The 24,866-nt window shown below is 42.9% G+C and overlaps 2 protein-coding genes across 2 annotated transcripts in view; both read left to right on the top strand.

Moving 5' to 3' along the window:
• The window catches only part of nos1 (nitric oxide synthase 1 (neuronal)), a 62,782-nt gene extending 57,710 nt beyond the window's left edge, over positions 1 to 5,072 (top strand). Inside the window, exon 27 of the mRNA XM_078421759.1 lies at positions 1,395 to 5,072. Within this exon, the coding sequence (XP_078277885.1) occupies positions 1,395 to 1,410 (16 nt within the window). The 3' untranslated portion in view covers positions 1,411 to 5,072. The remainder of the gene's footprint in view (positions 1 to 1,394) is intronic.
• Positions 5,073 to 15,761: 10,689 nt separating this feature from the next.
• Positions 15,762 to 23,590, top strand: LOC144605740 (phosphatidylethanolamine-binding protein 1-like). Its single transcript, XM_078421256.1, is given in 4 exon segments — positions 15,762 to 15,988; positions 18,101 to 18,210; positions 20,962 to 21,066; positions 23,353 to 23,590. Coding segments are annotated over 4 exon segments (588 nt in total). The 5' UTR covers positions 15,762 to 15,853.
• Positions 23,591 to 24,866: the final 1,276 nt, after the last annotated feature.

Here is a 24,866-nt window from a genome sequence, read left to right as displayed (position 1 = left end):
ATTTAGTTAAAGCATTAAACTAAAGCAAGTAATTAGTCTTCCCTTTTGCCTCCAAATCACAGGATTAGAATTCCTCATTGAAATTCATGGGGTCCCTAATCATCATCATCATCATCATCATCATCATATATATACAGCCAGAAACAGGCCTTTTCGGCCCACCAAGTCCGTGCCGCCCAGCGATCCCCATACATTAACACTATCCTACACCCACTTGGGACAATTTTTTTACATTTACCCAGCCAATTAACTCCTATGATGTTTAGGCAAGTGTTTCCACACTTGGAGAGGAGGCACATGGATCAGGCTGCACAGAGGCAGAGCTGGTCGAGCTGCTGCCTCTGTGCCAGAGTCCCAGGTTTGATCTTGGTCTCAGATGCTGTCAGTTTGGAGTTTGCACGTTCTCCCGGTGTCCGCGTGGTTTTCCTACAGGTGCTCCGGTTCCCTCCTACAACTCAAAGACGTGCAAGTTTGTAGGTGAATCGGCGTCTGTAAAATCGACCCTAGTCTGCAGGGATTGAATACAAAAGTAGGATGTCATAGAACGTGCATGCAACTACTGTGGACGGTGATGAATGGCTGGCATCAACTCGCTGGGCCAAAGGGGGTGTTTCTTTTTTTCTCTCTCAATTTTTTAATTTATTCAACACACATAGTACAGAATACATACAACATGAAGGAGATACATATTCGGTTACACCTGTTTTCACTTATATTCTCTTCTTTTCATATCTGTTATGAACATGGTTAATAACTGCTTCCTCATTGGTAGTAATAATTCACAAATACCTAAACAAGGGTATCACTCATCATATACCTTACCTCTTGTTCCACCTATGAATTGACTACTGTAACTGTGGTATTAACCCAACGATGAACAGGTGTAATATAAGTAAAAATAAATACGAATAAGTAAATTTTTACAAATTATGTTTTTTTTATATTTATATAAAATATTTATATAAATGTTTGGTGTTTCTATGCTTTCAATCAATTCAATCAAAACTATAGGATGGGAAGACAAGATAGAAAATCCAATTGGGAAGCTGTATGAGATATCTTTGCTCGTTGCTTCTACCACTTGACTCTCAACATATCTGGAACTTACTTCAAATATCAGGGGTTAAAGGGAGACGGCAGAAGAATGGGGTTAAGAGGGAAAGACAGATCAGCCATGATTGAATGGCCGAGTGGACTTGATGGGCCGAATGGTCTAATTCTGCTATCACTATCACCTATGAACTTGTGAACAAATAGCCCGAACGTCAGGGTTTACCAATAGATTTATTGACCACGGCCAGTACAATTCCATCTACTTTAGTCAGTCATACCAAAATCTGTAGATTCCCTTCTATGCAGTCTGACTAATTCTCCATTTTCTTCTTGTCTTTCAGTGTGTTCAGTGCTTGATGGCAAGATTCTCACGACAATGACACATGCCATGGCCTTGACAGAGTGATTACAACAGAGCTACTTAATTATTTTCTTTTATGAAACATAGCTTGCAATATTTTTACACAAAGGAGAGTACTCTGTAATTTGCTACCTGGGGTGATTATTGTTGGGTCAATTTTTTGCTATGTGCTTCTTTTAGATTAATTGCAGTGTCTGCAGCAAGCAAACAATCTGTGCTATGACAAGAAAATTGTTGCATGACGTAAAAACAATAATCATTTTATAAAATGGCATTCAGCATATACGGGGCTCATTGTAAAACACCAGGACCTTTTTGCCGTAAATGTATATTTTATAGGTCTGCAGGGGTTAGCTTCTGTTTTTTTAAAAACAAGTAACATATATAGTACATTAATGGCTTTGTTTTTCTCCTGAAAGGCGGCAAGAGATTTAACAGAAAACAAAAATGCTAACTTTCTGTTTGTGCAAGTGTAGCCCTGGTGTTTGCATACTTTGAAGATATGAAATGTTATTATTCTCTGATTATGTTACAAGAATGAAATTGTTGTGTCAAATTCCCTAACATGTGGCAATATGGAAATCCTTGGTCCGGAAGTTTGTTGGTGCAACATAATGGTGTATTTCTACATGGCATTATCAATAGCTCAATCTAGACATCCTCCCATTTTACCTCACCTATTTCTATCTGCATCATCCTCTATTCGTCTTTTATTTAGCCATTCCTTGAATTAATCTCCTCAAGCAGTAGCTGTTGCAGAGCAGCACATCCTTATTGTTTTTTCGGGGGTAACAAAGTTTTATACTGGGCTTGTATTCACTGGAATTTAGAAGGATGAGAGGGGATCTTATAGAAACATACAAAATTCTTAAGGGATTTTATCAGGCTAGATGCAAGAAAAATGTTCCCCGTCTTGGGGGAGTCCAGAATCAGGGGTCACAGTTTAAGAATAAAGGGTAGGCCATTTAGGACTGAGATGAGGGAAACCTTTTTCACCAGAGAGTTGGGAATCTGTGGAATTCTCTGCCACAGAAAGCAGTGGAGGCCAATTCACTGGATGTTTTCGAGAGAGAGAGAGATTTAGCTCTTAGGGCTAACGGAATTAAGGGATATGGGGAAAAAGCAGGAACGGGGTACTGAATCTGGATGATCAGCCATGATCATATTGAATGGCAGTGCTGGCTCAAAGGGCCGAATAGCCTACTCCTGCACTTACTTTCTATATTTCTATGGTTTTAAAAACACTCTTTGATTGAGCAGACCCTTCCACAGATTGGACAGGCAATGGCCAATGCCGTTGGCCATTGACTTTTCGATAGAAAAATCAGTTGACTTTTCTATCGAATACACAGGATGTTCGTGTGCTCCTAGTAATAATAATAATAATAATAATATATTCCTTAATGATAATAATAAATTCCTTTATTCGTCCCACACCGGGGAAATTTACAGTGTTACAGCAGCAAAGTGGATAGCAAGAGAGCAAGAGATCATTCATTATAAATAAATAAAAGATTCATAAATTGTCATCATAAATTCTGTGTGTCCTTAGCTGTTATTGTTGACTCGTCTGCTGGGAGCAGTGCTGGTTGTGCAGTCTCACAGCAGCGGGAAGGAAGGACCTCCTATATCTCTCCTTCGTGCACTTGGGGTGAAGGAGTCTGTCACTGAAGGAGCTACTCAGTGCAGTGACAGTGTCCTGCATGGGGTGGGAGTCGTTGTCCAGCAGCGCTGTAAGCTTTGCCATCATCCTCCTCTCTCCCACCACCTGCACCACCTGATGCATTGTTTGACGCTCTGCGTACCTTACTTAAAGCACCTTCTCTACTTTCAATAAACAGAGTCCAGAGATTCCCAGGAGTCAGTGAAGATAGTGCATTTCTTAAAGGATACTTTGCGCACATCTTTAAACCTTTTCCACTCGCCACCTGGTAATTTCTGTCCATGACATAGATGGAACAGAGTAAAAAATAAACTGCTGGAAGAATACGGTGGGTCAATCAGCATCTGTGGGGGCAAAAGGTTGAGTCATAGACTTAGTGTGGAAACAAGTCCTTCGGCCCAACTTGCCCAAACCGGCCAACACGTCCCATCTGCACTAATCCCACCTGCCTGCGTTTGGTCCACATCCCTCCAAACCTGTCCTAGGGGGTATGGGGAGAAGGCAGGAACGGGGTACTGATTGTGAATGATCAGCGAGTGCGAACAGCTTTCTGACTGTTCGGGCGGACAGGGACTGCAGAGAGAGTGACAGCGGTCGGTACAACTCTGGTCACATCACGGTGAAGGAGCGTGTGTGTGGCCCGGACATTGGACTGATGGCTGTGGGTCTCTGCTTATGCTGTGTACCCTGGGGATTCCCACACGTCGCTGTGCTGGCTGTTTAAGTCTATGCTTAGTCTTTATGTGGTTATGTATCTTGTTGCTTTTTTGTATGACTGTTGGCAAATCAAATTCCTTGTATGTTTACATACTTGGCTAATAAATTAATTACAATTTCTTCCGGGTACAGGTAGTTCCCAGGTAATAACAGGGCTCCACTCCTGTGAATGTTTCCTAACCTAAACTGTTCGCAAGTCAGAAATGCAGCCACAAACTAAGTTCCCACATGGCAGAAGATGCCTTCAGCCCTGTAGCAGCTGGCAAATCCATCCCGCAGGTCCCCCGAAAACTCTAGGATGTACGGGTTGTACATAGGCTAGGGAGGTCCTGTATATTCTTTTACTACGTAATGAGGTCAGTATATACATTGTAAGGATTTTCCAGTGAAGCTTTGTGATAACGTCAAGTAATATTTATCAAAGCTTAAGATTAGGATGAAGAAGGTGAATCAGTCCATTTTCAACACCCCACTCACCCTCTCATCTGCATTGCCTTTGGCTCTCAAGTCCTTCACAGAATATTGTACGTTTGCGCATCTGAATAAGTAGGTTTCTCTGATGTCCACTTTAAATGTAGCTTTCACTTATTTCAATCAGGTCTTCCTTTCCTGGCATATTCTGTCCTGTTCAATGCTCTGACATCCTCCTTTAACTTTTTAAACTGTAAACCTTAAACTTCTCCACCGTGTTTCCGCTGCCTGTTTACAAAGTGTCCACAATACAGTACTTTCAAAGGGTGCCATCTACGTGAAAAAAAAACTGCTTACTCATACTAAGTTACACCAAATGATGCTCCTGGACATAAGGAGATTTCAAGCCCCAGTGAATTTTGACTAACAACAGGGTTGCATGTTAGACAGTACACCTTATTGGTCTGAGCTATAATGAATGAATGACATATAATAGAGCTGTATAATCCACTGGTGTTATTGGCTTCATGTCGTTAGTGCTTCAGTTTTTCTGGGTTTTTCTGTACAATGTTTGTGGCCTGACATTGTGACCAAGTTGTTCATTGCATTGTAATTTACAATATTTTTAAATGGTTCTGGAGCTTTTGCAATTTCTGATCAAAAATGCTGCACTTGGTTTTATATCTAGTTTTGCATTTTATACATGGTAAATTTACATAGTTAATCACAGCTCGATAAGTAATAAATACTGGTTTCTAGGCTATTTGCAAAGCTTTATTGACATCATGACATTAACAAATTAATGTTTTTGTTTGTTCAATAAACTGCCAATGCAGAAATTGTTGGGATTAATTTCACGAACACATTCTAAGATACACTTTATATAATCAATAAACTGCAATCATGCAAAACTTAATTATACCCAACTGATGTCTGACTCTTCCTTTAATTAACGTATTAATGAAAGTATTTTTACATCATTTGGGCTCTGCAACCAAAACCAATACAGAAACATTATTAATATTTGCAAGTCCGCATGTCTTTGGGATGTGGGAGGACATAAGGACACCCAGAGGATTCCTATGCAGTCACAGAGAGAACATGCAAACTCCACACAGACAGCAGCCCATCACTTCAATGATCGTATAGTGAATCCTGAGAGGTTAATGGCTAACAGACTCTATAAATATAATTTATCAAAAAATATATATGGAGCTTGTGCAGGCATTTGGGGCTGGTTTAGACTGGCATTGTGATCGAGACAGACATTGTGGGCTGAAGGGCCTGTTCCTGTGCTGTAGTGTTCTATGCTCAAGGTAAAGGAGCCACTTGGAGGTAGTGATCATAATATGATTAGTTTTAATCTGCAATATGAGAGGGAGAAGGTTAAATCGGAAGTGTCAGTGTTGAAGTTGAACAAAGGGAACTATGAAGGCATGAGAGAGGTGCTGGCCAAGGTCGACTGGATCTTAGCAGTCCTAGCAGGAATGATGGTGGAACAGCAATGGCAGGAATTTCTGGGCATAATCCGGAAGATGCAGGATCATTTCATTCCAAAGAGGAAGAAAGATTCTAGGAGGCAACCGTGGCTGACTAGGGAAGTTAGGGATGGAATAAAACTAAACGAAAAGATGTATAACACAGCAAAGAGTAGCCAGAAGCCAGAGGATTGGGAAACTTTCAAAGGACAACAGAAGGTAACAAAACGGGTTGAGTGAGCGGGCAGAAGCATGGCAGATGCAGTATAATGTAGATAAATGTGAGGTTATCCACTTTAGCGGCAAAAATAAGGAGGCAGATTATTATCTCAATGGTGTTAGGTTAGGTAAGGGGGAAGTGCAGCGAGACCTGGGTGTCCTTGTACACCAGTCACTGAAAGTTGGTGTGCAGGTACAGCAGGCAGTGAAGAAAGCTAATGGCATGTTGGCCTTCATAACAAGAGGATTTCAGGATAGGAGTAAAGAGGTTCTTCTGCAGTTGTATAGGACCCTGGTAAGACCACATCTGGAGTATTGTGTACAGTTTTGGTCTCCTAATTTGAGGAAGGACGTCCTTGTAATTGAGGCAGTGCAGCGTAGGTTCACAAGATTGATCCCTGGGATGGCGGGACTCTCATATGAGGAAAGATTGAAAAGACTAGGCTTGTAGTCACTGGAGTTTAGAAGGATGAGAGGGAATCTTATAGAGACATATAAAATTATAAAAGGACTGGACAACCTAGATGCAGGAAAAATGTTCCCAATGTTGGGGGAGTCCAGAACCAGGGGCCACAGTCTTAGAATAAAAGGGAGACCATTTAAAACGGAGGTGAGAAGGAACTTTTTCACCCAGAGAGTTGTGAATTTGTGGAATTCTCTGCCACAGAGGGCAGTGGAGGCCAAATCACTGGATGAATTTAAGAGAGAGTTATTTACAGCTCTAGGGGCTAGTGGAATCAAGAGATATGGGGAGAAGTTGGGCACGGGTTACTGATTGTGGATGATCAGCCATGATCACAATGAATGGCGGTGCTGCCTTGAAGGGCTGAATGGCCTCCTCCTGCACCTATTTTCTATGTTCAATGAAAGGGTGGATTACAGAAGATTTATTTATTCGTGTCATCACACAACTGTTTGCCAATAGCGAGCAAATTTTAGTGCCACGTCATTGACCTCTGCAAGATCCTTTACAGTACATATGTCATGCAGCATGTCACAGCTCAGGAGATGTTCCATAGTCTGGAGGCCCCGTCCGCACTCAGTCTGCCACATCTTCAGTATATCCCCACTTCAGCATGTTCAATTTGCTCCTCCCCATGCCTGTCCGCAGTCTGTTGAGACTGCGCCAGGTTATCCACGGTTGGTGGGAACCTGGTGGGAGTTTCTCAGAGGGATCAATTGCCATGTGAGTGTCTTCCGGATATTTCTCGAGTCTCTCTTCCCAGAGTTTGAGCCCTCTGGATGATGCACTGCAGTCCAGGGGATGGACAGAAGAGAGGAAAACTCTTCGTGATTTCAAACGGCGAGGTAGCAAATGGTGGTCATCCTCTGATTGTCTGAGACATTCTTTTTGACTGGCTACAGCTCTTCTGATTCCAGGAGGTGCAATGCCAGAGAGTAGGTAGATGGTGTCAGTCTTGGTAGGTTTCATGCATCCACTGATGCAGTGACAGCTTGTGTTTAGCACAGGATCAATCTTCCTTGCATGAGCTGAGCGCTCCCATACTGCGCGGGCATACCCGGCAGTGGAGAAGCAGAGAGTCGGAGCTGCTGATCGAATGGTTTTAGAATTTGCTCCCCATTTTGAGGTACTCAGCTTGCTAAGAAGAGCATTTCTGGAACTGACTTTTCCTTTAAGCTTGGTGATATGTGCTTTGTAGGTCAGAGATCGATCAAGAGTCACACCAAGATAGACTGGGCTATCACAGTGCTCCAATCTGACTCCATTCCATATGATCTTCAACCTTTGATTTGCTTACTTGTTCTTCAAGTGGAAAGCACAGACTTGGGTTTTAGATGGATTGGCTCTTAGGTGAGTCTCTTTGTAGTATGCGGATATGTTGACTAAAGCCTCACACAGAGTAGCTTCTGCCTCAACAAAGTTAGCACTTTGGGTTGCAATACACAGGTCATCTTCATAAATGAAACTCCTGGTGTTGGGATGGATAGGCTGGTGATTAACATAGATATTGAACAAGGTGGGTGCCAGGACACTTCCTTGAGGGAGGCCGTTTTTCTGCCTGCACCTGCGACTTTTCTTTCCTGACAGCTCGACAAAGAAGCATCTGTCTTCGACCTGAGTCTTCAGCAGGTTGGAAGGTTTCATGCATCCACTTACAGAAGATGGGAAGTAGAATAATGCTGGGTCTCCCAGAGGAATCCACCTCAGTGTATGGAACAGGCCTGATAGATCCCTGTGATAGCTCATGGTCTTGAGCACAAGATATCACAGGGTATCAGAAGCAGCCAAAAGGCTGCACTTTGAAGGGTCTGTGAACAGTTCTAAGCTGTATGCAACACTGCGGGTACAATCTGATAAGCACCGTTAAAAGATGGATTCAATCTTCTCCACCATTACATTCCATACCACTTGCCAGAAAGGACATTACTTGCTGTACCCGGATGGCAACATTTGAAATTGGTTAGAGAACGACTTTGGGAACTCCAAGCCGCAGGAGCTTCAACCACCCCCGATCGAGGGAGGTTCGACCGCCCTGATCGCGACACCTTCGATTGCCCCGACGTGGGGGCTTCGACCTCCGGCTGCGGGAGCTTCAATCGCCCCAACTGCAGATGATTCAACTGCCCCGACTGCGAGAGAATAAAGAGGAAGTTGATTGCCTTCCATCACAGTGAGGAATGTGGGGAGTCCACTGTGGTGGATGTTTATGTTAACTTTTATGTAGTTGTGTGTCTTGTTGCTTTTTAAAAAATATGGCTGTATGGTAATTCGAATTTCACTGTACCTTAATTGATTCATAAGACCATAGAACCATAGAACAATTACAGCACGGAAACAGGCCCGTTCGGCCCTACCAGTCCACGCCGACCACTTTCTCTGACCTAGTCTCATCTACCTGCTCTCAGACCATAACCCTCCAATCCCCTCCCATCTATATACCTATCCAATTTACTCTTAAATAATAAAATCGAGCCTGCCTCCACCACTTCCACCGGAATCTCATTCCACACAGCCACCACCCTCTGAGTAAAGAAGTTACCCCTCATGTTACCCCTAAACTTTTGTCCCTTAATTCTGAAGTTATGTCCCCTTGTTGGAATCTTCCCCACTCTCAAAGGGAAAAGCCTACCCACGTCAACTGTCCGTCCCTCTTAAAATGTAAAAAACCTCTATCAAGTCCCCCCTCAACCTTCTACGCTCCAAAGAATAAAGACCCAACCTGTTCAACCTCTCTCTGTAGCTTAAGTGCTGAAACCCAGGCAACATTCTAGTAAATCTCCTCTGTACCCTCTCCATTTTGTCGACATCCTTCCTATAATTTGGCGACCAGAACTGCACACCATACTCCAGATTCGGCCTCACCAATGCCCTGTACAATTTCAACATTACATCCCAACTTCTATATTCGATGCTCTGATTTATAAAGGCAAGCATACCAAACGCCTTCTTCACCACCCTATCCACATGAGATTCCACCTTCAGGGAACAATGCACAGTTATTCCCAGATCCCTCTGTTCCACTGCATTCCTCAATTCCCTACCATTTACCCTGTACGTCCTATTTTGATTTGTCCTACCAAAATGCAGCACCTCACACTTATCAGCATTAAACTCCATCTGCCATCTTTCAGCCCACCCTTCCAAAAGGCCCAAGTCTCTCTGTAGGCTTTGAAAATCTACTTCATTATTAACTACACCACCTATCTTAGTATCATCTGCATACTTACTAATCCAATTTGCCACACCATCATCCAGATCATTAATGTAAATGACAAACAACAGTGGACCCAACACAGATCCTTGGGATACTCCACTAGACACTGGCCTCCAACCTGACATACAGTTGTCAACCATTACCCTCTGGTATCTCCCATTCAGCCATTGTTGAATCCATCTTGCAACCTCACTATTAATACCCAACGATTTAACCTTCTTAATCAACCTTCCATGTGGAACCTTGTCAAATGCCTTACTGAAGTTCATATAGACAACATCCACAGCCTTGCCCTTATCAATTTCCCTGGTAACCTCTTCAAAAAATTCAAGAAGATTAGTCAAACATGACCTTCCAGGCACAAATCCATGTTGACTGTTTCTAATCAGGCCTTGTTTATCCATGTGATTATATATATTGTCCCTAAGTATCTTTTCCATTAATTTTCCCACCACAGACGTCAAACTAACAGGTCTATATTGCTAGGTTAACTTTTAGAACCTTTTTTAAACAAAGGCACAACATGCGCAATGCGCCAATCTTCCGGCACCATCCCCGTTTCTAATGACGTTTGAAATATTTCCGTCATAGCCCCTGCTATTTCTGCACTAACTTCCCTCAATGTCCTAGGGAATAAGCAGACCTTGAAACCTTGAAAGTTTTATGCAGTGAGACCCTCAGATCGTTGTGCACTGTAACATTTTGAAGACTCTCTCTTTAAATAATAATTTGCTTTTGCATTCCAAATCTCACATTTTCTACATTACACTCCATTACCCGACATCTTGTCCAGTACGTATCTATAAACCTTTTGTAGACTCTTTGTGACCTCGTCATAACTTTGTAACCCACATGTCTGCAATTGTGGCTACTGCACCTTTGATCCCTTCATCCAATCATCAATAGAGATTGCAAATAGCTGTGCCCAGTACTGATCCTTGTGGCACTCAACATGTTCTTGATTATTCATCCAAAATGACACACCAGCACATTGAGCACCTCACACTGGATGACCAGGTAGTTTCCAGCGATTGAGGGATACTCTCACATTCCCAGTTTCTCATTCACCTTGGGCTCCCCCCTCCACCCTATTTTTGGTTCTTGCCCCAGATCCTCCGAACCAAATTCCCAGAACCAACAGTTAAACAGACCTGTTGGTAAATGGAGTGATCGGTTGGACCGGTTACCAAAGAACATGGCCTTGCTTTTTCTGTGACTATGTCTGGTCCCTGATGCTTGGGAACATGAATGAGATGTCTATATGGGACGAGATTGAGCTTCCTGGACCTGACTAGATCTATTGCAGCAGTGCTCCATTTGTAGGGTTGCTGAAGATCTCACACAACTTGTTGTCCTCTACAACTTTAATCAAGACTCTGCAGGTGATGTCCAATTTCTTATTGACCCTGTTGGATTGTCCAGCTACAGCAATCATGCTGTTAAGGTCACTGGCCAGAATGACCGAACAGTAGCAGTGGTGAGGCTGATGGAAGATGGCTAGCTGCTCGTTTTTCAGAGATGGGTTGTAATGGTGAGTTGGAGCCGTGTATCTGCATTACATTACATCTGCCTCAAGTAGATGGCTGTCAGCCATCTCTCGACCTCCATGATAGTGAAGTTGTCTCCTATAGCAGAATAGCCAGGCCAGAAGAATACCTATCCTTGCCCCTGGCCTTCTCATTCAGTGGATATATGGAACGAGGTGTAGTGGAGGTAATTGAGGCAGGTACTATAACAGCATTTAAAAGGCACTTGGACAGGTACATGGATGCGAAAGGTTTGTAGGGATATGGGCCAAACACAGACAAATGGCACTAGCCTGGATGGTGCATCCTTGCCCGCATGGACAAGTTGGGCCAAAGGATCTGTTTCCATGCTGTATGGCTCTATGACTTTATCATGGTTCTGCTGATCGCTGCTGAGCTGTGGAGAGTCACTTTTCCTCAAAGCAACAGGTTAGCTTGACCTTGGTGAGGCAAACTAGTACTGCAACATATTGGTATGCACACATTAATCAATACAGGCTATAATACCATTGTATTATAGATTTCAAGTCCAAAGTCACTTCACCAGTTATTCAGTCCCAGCACGCCCACGGTGTGCATAAACCATTGTACATGTGAAGGGCCTGGTCCAGGTCCTGATCTCACCACAAATACACCAGTGGAGAGAGGGCTGCCTTGCTCAACACCAGATTAGGTAAGGAGGCTTTCCATTTCCCACCTGTTAATTTGGACGCAGTGTGTGCTGCCATTGTATTTAATTATGGATGCCCTCCCCTCCCTCCCCAAAAGCCCATTTTGGAGACTTTGTCCATCACATTGGAATGTGATATTCTTGACAAGTTTTCTCCTGGCCCAAACCTATAATGAGAGTGCCATGTCTATTGTCTTGCACATAATCATATCCATGAACACCATAATGTTGTCACATATCTTCCCGCTGAGTTACATGCACTTCTGATCCACGCGTTTCACTTGGCTTGGAACACTTTTATTTCCAAAGTATATTCTATTCCTGAAAAAAAAAGTATAGAAGAAATAACATTTATGTAAAAAATTTCATGGCAAATCTACTTTTGCTGAGGCTCCTATAACCATTTTCCTGCCAACCTGGAGTTACTCCAGTACCTTTGTGTTTTATTCTACAGTGTTATCCTCAGTGATGGAAATGGGGGGGTATGCAGGGGGACGTCTAGTTTCCAATTTCCAGCTCGGGTTTAATGAGAACTGCAGAAAGATTCGAGTCGTTTATCACTTTATTCAACTCAGACGAAAACGATTTGTTAACTGCCACTGTTAGCACTTGTTAACAGCCAGTAGTTAACAGGTAGTAGTTATACAATGTGTCATCAATACACTGATCCATATTCCTCAGTAAATGTAATTGTGTTTTGACCATGTATTAATGACACTGCGTTCCTTTGAATAAAATTCAAGAGAGAATTTCTTAAACTCACTGTCAGGGCTCAGGTAAAGTCACGTTATTTTATTATTCCATGTTATTTTATTTGCCGCTGTGCCTCTCTGCCGCTGTGCCTCAGTTATTTCAGTTAAATTAGAATGGATGGGGAGAAAATTAAATAAGTAGTACCAATAGTTTTTTCCAGCCTAAATCGTGAGTGGTGAATATTTTATTGTGGGTGGTTTTATTTAGCAAAACAATAGTGCAAGCGGAAATATTTTATTATATATCACTATCAAATTTTATTATATATCACTATCAAATATCTATAATTTTCAGATTTGTGTACCTCTGTGAAAATGAGCATACTGAGATACTTTGATAGACAGCGTCTTCAGATTAATGAAGGAATAAATGATAATGAAAACACTCAGCCAGAAAAGAAGGCAAAATTACTTGAACATGATAATGTAACTGATGCAGCTGTTTCGCCTGATGCTGCTGCATGTGAAGACATTGCAAAAGATATTGAAAAATGTGATCTCCCAGACTGTTGTACACAACAAATGTACTTAAACAAAAAGAAAGAATATCCCTGGCTAATTGTTAAAAACGGAAAACTAGGATGTAGTGTCATCTTGGACTTGAACGAACACAAGGAATTCATTTGTCTCGTGAGTGGTGCAGTGTTAATGTAGTAGGAGTGAGTGATGACAAAGCAAAACAGTTAATGAGTTTAAGAAAAAAGATTTTTAAGCACAAAAATAGTGAAGCTCATATCAGATGCCAAAAAATCACTGAAACAGCTGAAAAAAAAGCAACCGAAAATGTAGTTTATATGTCACTGAAAAAGGACGAAGCAAAAACAGGTCGAGTTTTTAGAACTGTATGTAATATTGTACACAAAGGTAGGCCCTACACAGATATGTCTTCTGATATTGAACTGCAAGAAAGAAACGGCATCGACTTAGGGTACGTTCTGCACTCTCGTAAGTCATGTGCAGATGTTTCTCACCACATAGGGAACCAGATGCGAAAGACAATGGTGGAAAATATAATTTCAAAACAATCTAAAATGTCTATTATGATTGATGAATCTACTGCTATTAATGGGAAAATTGTTCTAGTAGTCTGCTTGAGAGCAGCAGTTGGTGAATCTTCCCAACCTATATCATTCTATTTTGACTTAGAACATATGAAACGGTGAAAATGCAAAATCTATATATGATGGGCTTCTAAGTTGTTTACAAAGAGGTGGTTTTTCAATACAGTACCTAAAAGAAAATGTGATATCACTTGTAACTGATGGTGCATCAGTAATGTTAGGACGAAATGCAGGGGTTGCAAAACTATTTCTTGATGATTTCCCTAATGCAACTGTTTGGCACTGTGCCAGTCACAGGCTTGAACTCAGTGTAGGTGATGCTATAAATGAAGTTGCAGGTTTGAATTATTTTCAGATATTTTGTGATAAATTGTATTCCTTATATCATAGGTCTCCTAAGAATCAAGATGAGTTAACTGCATGTGCTGAGGCTCTTCACTGTCAACTGTTGAAAATTGGTCGTGTTTTCAGTGTGAGAAGGGTTGCTTCGTCTTACCGAACTGGAAAGGCAATGTGGCAGTCTTATAAAGCTATTTGGGAGCATTTTGGAAAAGCATGCTGAGATGCTTCAAGATCTAGTGCAGAGAGAACAAAGTACGAGGGGCTGAAAAAAGTATTAGAGTCATCAGCTTTCGTAAATAATTTGGGCTTGTTGATGGACAGTTTGCTAGAGTTGTCTGAACTGTCACTTGAACTGCAGAATCGAAATTGTACACTTAGTAAAGCACATGAGGAAATTAAACGAACTATCAAGGTTCTTGAATGTCAAATAGAGAAGCCAGGAAAAAATTATACTCAAGTGGAGAAAGCAACAAGCCAGATGATATTTAATGGAATAAATTTGAGAGCTGGTAAAGTACCTACTATACATAGACAACAGTTTTTGAGGAGTTTGGTCAATAATATGAAATCCAGGCTGCTTGAATCTACAACAGCTTCCAATGATAAATGTAAAAAGTGAATTAACAAGTCGAAATATTTAGATATTAACAATATTCCAGAAGATTCACTTTTTACCTTTGGGGATAATGATGTAGAAGAAATGGCAGAACAATTTGGCTTAAATGGTCGGCTTTGTGTCGGAGCCTTCAGAGAATTCAAGAAATCTAAATGGAAGATAGTTTCTGCAGATTTTCAGCAGCTGGTAACGGCTGTAAATACAATTCCGGTATCAACAGCAGAATGTGAAAGAAGCTTCAGTGGCATGAATTTCTGCAAATCACCACAACGTGCAAGACTTCAAACTGATCATCTCTCAACTTTTCTATTTATTAAGTTGGTGGGACCTCCTCTGTCAAAGTTCAACCCCGAAGAATATGTGAGGACGTGGCTTCTTAGTGGCAGAAGGCGTGCTGAAGAAATGGAATGCAGAAACAAAGTGGAGGTGACAGAACAAAATGGAGATTATATACCATTATGGAACATTTTGTAATGTAAACAGAGAGAGAGAGAGATGCCAGAAAGCAGCTATGACATATCATACACAATAAACTATATTATAAATACACAATAAACAAGTTATGCATTCTTGTACTCTTACATAGGTATGACAGCACATAAAAAAATCCCCCCCCCCTTCCTTCCCAACCTCAGCCTCACGGACCTTAGAGTACCCCTAGTTCCTAAAACCTATTTCCATCACTGGTTATCCTTTTATCTATTTTCCTAACTTGTGCAGGGCAAACTGGATTGATGTTCCAAAAGTAACTAGTTTCATTTTGAAATAGACGCAAAATGCTGGCGTAACTCAGGTAGCATCTCTGGATAGAGGGGATGGGTGACGTTTCGGGTAGAGACCCTTCCTCAGACTTTTGAAGCAGTTTAGTTTATTGTCACCTGTACAGTGAAAAGCTTTATTGTTGCGGGCTATCCAGTGAGCAGAAAAACTTTTCATGATTGCAATCGAGTGGCCCAAAGTGTACAGATACAGCATAAAGGGAATAAGGTTTAGTGCAAGATAAAGTCCAGTGAAAGATAGTCTAAGTATCTACTTCAGCGTGCACTTGAGCAGCATTTTGCAAACCCCACGGTTTAAAATGACTGCCTTTTATTCGGAGTAGAGTTGACAGAATGTGCAGAGTGCAGCCTGTGTGGATGGTGGTGGTGGAGGGGGAGGAGGAGGAGGAGGAGGAGGAGGAGGAGGAGGAGAAGGAGGAGGAGATAGGAGGAGAAGAAGGCAGCATCAGCAGCAGTCTGTCAGTGGGAGTGTGTGACTGACCCCCAGTTGCTGCAGGCCAGGCAGTGGGTGACGGTCGCTGCGATAGAATGACGGTCGACCTGAAGGCATGGACCGGGCCTCTGGCATTGAATGAAGTGGATGAGAAACCCGCGCAGCCGCTGGCTGTCAAATACAACGGCGTGGACATCGATGTGCTGGGCAAAGTGCTGATGCCCACCCAGGTACCGAGCGGGGGCCGGGCCGGGGGGGGGCAAGGCAGGGGAGGGTGAGGGAGGGGGGTCCATGCAGGGCCGATCGTGACATGGCGCCTGATGACCCCGGGCCGGCCCAGGTACAGAGGGTCGGGGCTAGGCAGGGACGGAGGGTGAGGGTGAGGCCGGTGGAGGTGGAGGGTGAGGCCGGTGGAGGGTGAGGCCGGGGATAGAGTGTGAGGGCCCCTCATGCAGGGCCGATCATGGCGCCTGCCGCACCGCACCGCCGCTGGGCTGTTAACCGGCAGCCGCTGTGTTACCGGAGGCCACAGGCAGCGAGGGAGGTTGACGCGCCATCTCCTGCTGCCGTGTGCAGGCCGGGGGGGGGGGGGGGGGAACAGGGGGACTCCAACCGTGGACATCATGAGAGACCAATGCCGCCTCTGGAGTAACTCTGGACCCCGGCGTCCATTCCAAACGTTGCTGTATTTATGCTGCCAGTCGCTTTATCCCGCCATGTTGAATGGTTTGTTGTAAACGCCTAGCTAGGTGTACAGGATGGGGGAGATGCACACACTGTCTCTCCCCTCTGACTCTGTCTCCTTGCTGCACAGCCGCCAACAGCCGGGCCCCATCCCGCGCAGCAGGTTTCGCTCGCCTGGGTACCGGTTGCAAAAAGGTCATTTAGATGTTTATGTGGGCAGGTTTGGTGTGATGATCCATGTCCAAGCTGTCGAGCTGTCACATGAAGAGTGACCAGGTTGGTTGGTTGGTTGGTGCACATCTGGCGGTGTCGGGAAGGATGTTCACTGCCCAGAGCAGGTGAACCGAGGACCAGAGGTCATAGGTTCAAGGTGAATGGGAAAAGATTTAAATAGGAGTCTGAGGGGTAACTTTTTCACACTAAGGGTGGTGGGTGTGTGGAACGAGCTGCCAGAGGAGGTAGTTGAGGCTGGGACTATCCCAACGTTTGAGAAACAGTCAGACAGGTTTGGAGGGATATGGACCAAATGCAGACAGGTGGGACTAGTGTAGCTGGGACATGTTGGCCGGTGTGGGCCGAAGGGCCTGTTTCCACACTGTATGACTATGTAGGTCATGGAAACACACAGCAGGCGTGGGTGGCAGCATCTGCGCAAGGAGAAACAGCATGTGTTTGTCCCACACCTTCTAAGGGTCTCAAACTTCAACTTTTAACTTTATTCCTTGCGACGTTTTCTTTTGGCAATTCCCTGGTCGGAATACCACAATTGCCATGGAACTCGCTGTTTTAATATGAGGGGAGCACCAATGTTATCAAATCAGTGCAGTCAGAATATGCAGCTAACGCCTTCGCATGTTATCACCATGCGAGGTGGGCTGGATATTAGGCCATTCAGATGGATCCTGATGTCTTTGCCACCCACCCTTCCCATTTCATGATATCTTAAATGGTTGCTTTCCTCATGGTGTGAATTTATTCTGTAAATTATTGATCGCCCTCTGGTGTGAAAGACCTTCTGATGACGATTCTTACTTTAACCCTAATTACTACTTGGGTACTATCTAGGATCGTTTGACTTAAGTTTCAGTTCTGCACATGGGTTCTTAGAAGCAAATGAGCCCCAAGAGTGACCAGTGGGATATTGTTTGGTCCTGAGGCCTGATTACTTAGGAGTTAGTTGTGTTGTGGCCATCTTGACTTGTTAGGCCTGGAACGATGGCAAGGCTGATCTGCATGAGCTGTTGTAGAATGGAGTAAACTGTGCTCACGCTAATGATGGAGTTGTGGTCGGGTAGGTCTGTGAAGAGTTCCTTCAGTGGACATTGGCTGTCTTTCTGTCCCTAATAAGTTTGCCTGTTTCTGGTTCTCAATGTGGTGCCTAGCCTAGGGACCCAAGCCAGTCCTGCCTAGGTTTCCTGTACTTGCCATCTATCTTCACTCCTTTAGTCACAGGTTTCTGCTGGACCTCTACCTTCTGGCACCTCCACAGTTGGGAGGAGGGGAACGGGCAGGCGATGTTTTGGGTTGAGACCCTTCTTCAGATTGATCCTCCTCCCTTAACTGGTTTGATCTTGAACCCATTCCATTTTCTCTTCCTAGTCTTTAAACTTGACATGATGCAAATAACTGATGTTAAAACATTTAATTTGCTGGTGCAGGTGCAGAATCGTCCAGTCAGCATTAACTGGCCTGGTTGCAGTCCAGACAAGCTCTACACTCTAGTTCTGACCGACCCCGATGCTCCAAGTAGGAAAACGCCAACGTTTAGGTTGGTATCAACCGTTCCTGGTTATTTCTTCAAGGAAGAGACCGAGGGTGAAATTTGCAGTTAAAAGAACAAACAATTTTCAATAAAATGGCAAAATGTGACAAATTTTAAAATGATGCTCGGCATTTGTCATTTACTGAATGTGGCTGAAACAGGGTAGTTGTACTCTAAAATGTAGATCTAGTTTTTCATGAACAAACACTTTTACTTTTATTGGTAGGTAAATGGTCACTGGCAAATTAGGATAATTTAAATTGCTAACAAAACATATGTCTTTTAGTTGCAGATTGGTTGTAAAAATGCTGGGATCTCACTAAGTGGCAAAACAGCCTTAAGGAGTTAAATTAATCATCTCCAGTTTCCATTTGATTAGTGCACACATTTTTCCCCCCTCATCGTTTCTCAATCTATGACAAATATTCATACTAGCAAAAATATTTAGAAAAATTGACATCTTCTGGAATGTTTTGAAAAGTATTCTGCATTCCCTGATTCTTCATGATGTAAAACATAATTTCAACCGAGTTTTACAGCCTTTGACCATTTACTGTGATTTATTATTGTCCTTTTTGTGTTGATGTCCAATCTGTAATTCCTGGATTTGCTTGCTATTGTCAATTAATGGTCTTATGTTCCCTGATGGAGAGGCATGTGCCTAATTATGTTGCCTTATTATGTGCATAATTAGGCAACTTTAAAAGGCAGAAAGATAACAGGGTTAGAAAATCACCAATGCCTACAAAAGATCAATCTTAACTATTGATAATTTAAACCTACATCTTTGCTTTCCCCATTTCTCGTACTCGACAAATTGTACTTGCTTTCCTGTTTTGAGTAGATTTTAACCAGTCATTCATTTTGATAGTCAAAATAAGTATTGTACATACAGTAATACACTCAATATATGTTCCTAGAAAATGGATTACAAAACAAAACAGCGCTCTGCCAGGTTATTATAATATCTCATGAATAAGATGCAATCCTGATTTTTAACTCACTTATTGCTAATTCTTGCGAACTCGCTTGTAAGTCCGTAGATATTTCAACAATGTTTACACCAGATGTTTAGCGATTTATTTAATGTACATTGGCGGCTCCCGTGTAAAAAGAAACATGAAACGACCAGATTGACTCCTTCAGCTCACACATGGCTTGACATCCAACCAAAACCTTCAATTAATGGTAACTCATTAGATTGTTGCTCTTCATGTCCAGAACTCATGCTTGCCCCTCCCCTGCTTCTTCACCGACTGAAACTGGCTGTCAGTCACATCCCCCACCACCCAACGCCCCCATTCCACCAGAGGGGATTTGGAGCCATTCAACCTGACAATACCACAACACAACATTCCCGTGTTTGGAATCAACTTCCCTGTCAACATCTTGCTGTTCTCCTGCGGTGGACAGAGCCCAAGTGATTCTAGTGCTACAAGACCAATAGTCATGGCGCAACCCTACCCCAGCACTTGTTCCGCTGGCATCGTACCACTTTTCAGACTTGCCCTGTTCTCTTTCGTCTTTGTGCTTGTACGAGATATGGCTGAACCCAGCGTTTGTCCTTCCCTGTCTACCTCCGACTGGTGCTTTGATTCCACCCCACACAGAATTATCGCTTTAGATTCCCCCGCACATTTATCACATTGTTCTCACGTTGGTCAAATCACAAATCACTTTTGTCATTACATTCTGCGGTCTCTTTTAAAAGAAAATAAGGCTCCAAAATAAAAGAGCGCAGTAGCGAAGCAGCACTATATTGTGGGGTAGCACTAAACAAGGTATTACTGTATTTTGTGAAATTTATGAAATGTCATGTCTTCACTATTTCTTAGTGTGAAGGGAAGATAATTTAAACACATTCAAGGTTTTGTGTTTTGAACATTCTTCAGTGGACAAACCACCGTGGATGTTCTAAATTCCTTGAAGGCACCACAGCATTAATCTGAAAGTACAGCAACTCCTTTATTTAGCATCCCTGGGCTAACATATGAGATGAGATGTTATGAAATGAATCCTGAAGAATATTATCCCTCCTGTTTATATAATTGTTTTTTAAATGAAGTGAACTGGATTCGTGAATTTTAAATTATTTTTTTAAAGTTTGCCATTAAAACTTTCAAACTATTTCTAAATGTTTTGTTTGTATAATACAGAGTTTATTTAATTCAACTGTTAAATGTGTAAATCAAAAACAAATGATTACTGGAAGTAGATTATACATATTTGTAGATGAAGTTTATGGATCGGATGTTACAGTTGTTTTTGTTGGGGGTGTGTCTTTGTTTTCTCCTACACTTGGGGTTACTCTAGCACGCTCAGTATGTGCTTTGATAAATGTTCCAATATTTGTTGTTTGCAGTACAGTGCGTATCTAGCACAAGAATAGGAACATTTGCATCCGTGTTAGTATCAGTGAACTTTGTACAAAAAATGCAGATCATGCACTTGGAATCTGTGCTGCTCTGAAGTCTGTTGAAATGGGACACTTTCCAGCAACTATTTTTCTCATTAATCAATCTTCACTAGCTAACTCTTCAAGAATGGGGTTATCTTGTCATCTTAACTGTTGGATTCATTAATAGAAGCACCAAATTCATGACCTTGATGCTTCCTTACAAAACTTTGTTCATGTCTTTGGATCATACTGTTGAAACTCATGCTTAGAATTTTCCATTTTAACTAGTTCTTAGTTAACTTTCCAATCTGCCTAATGCAGTGCATTGCACAAGAATTAATCTTGTTTTTATTTATTAGGGAATGGCATCATTTCATTGTAGTTAATATGAAAGGAAATGATATTAAAAGTGGAGAGATTCTTTCTGATTATGTTGGCTCTGGTCCTCCCCAAGGAACAGGTAAGTCTGTTTCATTGCACACATTGATTCATTAACAAAATGTTTACATAATTTTGGTTACAATTAACCTTTAGGTTTGTTTGGAAAATTTAAATTTCAATTCTCTCAAATGTGCATTTCTAATGCACCCAATGCATAAATGAGATAATCCTGAAATATAATGCACAATATTAGTGCACTGTGTTTTAAATGTTGGCAGGGCCAAACATGAGGCACCAATGCTTTATCTGAAAATGTTGTGTTTTACCTTTTCAAAAATTAAGAATTAAGGGAATATTATCAGTTTGAAACTTTTTGTGGAGTGATGACAAAACTTAGTATTAGCACCTGTTCCATAAAATCAGTAAGAACAATTCCCAGAGTCTCAAGAGGGTACAAACATAGAAATCTGAAAGTTGCAATCAGCAATTTACCTCCAGCTCTACACCTGTCATGAGGGATAAATGAGGCAACAGGAATTTGATTAATGACATAATAATTGAGATGTGAATTTGGCAGAAAATTTTGTGGTGCATGTCATCTTCCACCCTGCAAGGTGCGAGTTGGCATGCACCAAAACCAAACTGTCCTAGCACTTCATCACCACGGATGTTAGTTCCACTGGTCAGTAGACATTGAGGCGGTCGCCTTACTTTTCTTGTGTATTATTGACGTCCTGTTAAAGCAGTTGGGAACCTCGGACATAAGCAATGAGAGGAAAAAAACAAGAAAGAGGCCAGCCCTGGAGATGATCTATAGTATTCCATTGCTGGGGAACGGTTGTGCAGGTCATTTCAATGATATGATGGCTGTAGGTAAGTAGTTGTCCTGAACTGGATGGAATAGGACTTCAGGTGTGTAGATGCTTTCAATGGTGGGAAGTTATACTACGTATTTTATTGTCGCGCAAAGTTGCATTATTATTCTGTGTATGAATAATGCCTTTATTTAACTGAAAATTATGGGTTTTCAGTTTCTTTAAAGTTTCTTTAATTGGTTACCACTGTCTTCTGCACCTTTGCCCCATACGTCCAAAGATAAACTCACTATTTATTTATTTATATATATATATATACCTTTATTTGTCCCTCACCGGGGAAATTTACAGTGTTACAGCAGCAAAATGGATAGCAAGAGATTATTCATTATAAATAAAAGATACATAAATTGTCATCAGTTTTCTGTGTGTTCTTAGCTGTTATTGTTGACTCGTCTGCTGGGAGCAGTACTGGTTGTGCAGTCTCACAGCAGCGGGAAGGAAGGGCCTCCTATATCTCTCCTTCACACACTTGGGGTGAAGGAGTCTGTCACTGAAGTAGCTACTCAGTGCAGTGACAGTGTCCTGCATGGGGTGGGAGTCGTTGTCCAGCAGCGATCTTAGGTTAGCCATCATCCTCCTCTCTCCCACCACCTGCAATGAGTCGAGAGGGCAACCCAGGACAGAGCTGGCCTTCCTGACCAGCTTGTCGAGTCTCTTCCCTTCTGCCGCTGAGATGCTGCTGCTCCAGCAGACTACTCCATAGAAAATGGCCGATGCAACCACTGTGTTGTAGTAGGTCCTCTTATTTCTTTGTATCTGATACCTTGGGAAGAGTTATAGTAATCCCAAGTTTACTTTGCCACCAGACTTTTCTAATAACTCATCATGAAATAATGGCAGTTTGAGTAATCATGATAGGACAAGAGGTATTAATAACTTCCACATTCCTGTTTTTCCATATTTTTCTGGAATGAGAAACGTCTGCATTGTGATGGAATTCCAAACTTCCAGTTATTAACTTCCAATATTGCAAATGGCTCTCTACTTGGTCTGCAATTGTATCTTAGCTCATGGTACATATTTGGTCTGGTAGAGTGTGGGAAGGAGAATGGGCTTACCTCGCCCATATGCCTGCTCGCCCTACTTGCTACCCATGAGCTTGCCAGCGGTTCCCTGGAAGCCTCGGGAATGCTGCAACAACTTCAAGAGGACATCCCGTTCAGGCAGAAGTGATGTTGCAATCCAGAAGTTCTGCTACAGAGCTATTGCAACAAGCCAATGATACTTTACGCTGAGGAGCTGATGCAGGGGGGCAGGGATTTAGATTCTTAAACCACTGGGATCTGTTTTGGGATAAGGGTGAATTGTACAAAAGGGATGGGTTGCACCTTAACAGGCGGGGGACCAGCATACTGGCAGGCAGGTTTGCCACTGCTACACGAGTGGGTTTAAACTATTAGTGGTAGTGGGGGGGAGATAGCTTAAACTCTCAGCCAATGGCTGTCTCCTGCGCTGCTATGATTCTCGAAGATAGCTAAATGTTGCCAGTAGGTGTTTTTGATTAAATTAACTGTTAACCCGCTATGTCTGGCTGGTTTATGAACAATCTAAACCTTTACAGTGCGATGAGCCACGATTGACCAACAAGTCTGGCGATAAGCGCGGGCAATTCAAAACTGCTGATTTCCGTAAGAAGTACAGTTTGGGTTCGCCAGTGGCTGGCACCTGTTACCAAGCTGAATGGGATAATTATGTGCCAAAACTGTATGAACAGTTAGCTGGAAAGTAAAAAAATTGCAAGTTTCTGAACAGTTTTTCAGTTTTAACGAATGTGCACATCCTTGTGACTAATGTCATTCGTATTGTTTCTGTTCACATTTCTTGTCATGGCAACCACCTTCCTTTTGACTCTAAAATAAAACATGAGTGGATGATAATTGGGTTGCGTCTTTTATATTTGACAGTTCAGACACCAAAAGGTGGTCATTTGTTTTCCAGGCCATCTACATCATTGCGACCAAAATGATGTTCACAGAACCCCCTTGTTCAGTTACCAACTGAGAGCCTGGTGCCTCCCAGGAGGCCGCGGTGGCGGAGCCTCGGTGGTTGGCAGTGACTCGCGGCTTGACAGAGGCTGGGGCTTGGGTGGACAGAGGCCTGGGTGGACAGAGGCCGGGGCCTGGGTGGACAGAGGCTGGGTCCTGGGTGGACAGAGGCCTGGGTGAACAGAGGCCGGGGCCTGGGTCGGCACCATGGAGGCGTCAGGAGGGGACTCGGGAGGAGGTCGGTGCGGCAGTCGATGAGGAAGCTGCCTTTCGAGGACGGGCCACGTGGTAGTCGGAGAATGCACCGCTGGGAACAAAGGAGGATCCAGCATTGGGGGACCACTGTAAGGAGGGGGGTGTAACAAAGGAGGACCCATCATAGGGAGGTTAGGGGAGGGGATGGGGAGGGGGGTGTGTAACAAAGGAGGACCTGGCATGGGATGCTTGTAATTTTGACAGTGGTGGCTGTCAAAATTATGTGGTGACTCTTTGCTTACCTTGGGTATGCTAAACAAAGAATTTCACTGTGACTCATCACATGTGACAATAAAGCATTTATTTGGTTGCATCCCATTTTCTTGCTGTCCCACTCCCACTCTGACCTTTTGCTGTTGTGTTAATGAAGGTTAATGCAAGCTCACGGCACAACACCTGCTCTTCTGACTGGGCACATTGCATTCTTACTGACTCAGTACACCCCATTTTGGGACAATGACCAATAGACAATAGGTGCAGGAGTAGGCCATTCAGCCCTTCGAGCCAGCACCGCCATTCAATGCGATCATGGCTGATCACTCTCAATCAGTACCCCGTTCCTGCCTTCTCCCCATACCCCCTCACTCCGCTATCCTTAAGAGCTCTATCCAGCTCTCTCTTGAAAGCATCCAACGAACTGGCCTCCACTGCCTTCTGAGGCAGAGAATTCCACACCTTCACCACTCTCTGACTGAAAAAGTTCTTCCTCATCTCCGTTCTAAATGGCCTACCCTTTATTCTTAAACTGTGGCCCCTTGTTCTGGA

The sequence above is a fragment of the Rhinoraja longicauda genome, chromosome 25 (assembly GCF_053455715.1).
Source record: "Rhinoraja longicauda isolate Sanriku21f chromosome 25, sRhiLon1.1, whole genome shotgun sequence".
Classification (NCBI taxonomy): domain Eukaryota; kingdom Metazoa; phylum Chordata; class Chondrichthyes; order Rajiformes; family Arhynchobatidae; genus Rhinoraja; species Rhinoraja longicauda.
Note: the sequence above shows the minus strand (reverse complement) of the source record. Positions and strands in the feature narration are given on the sequence as shown.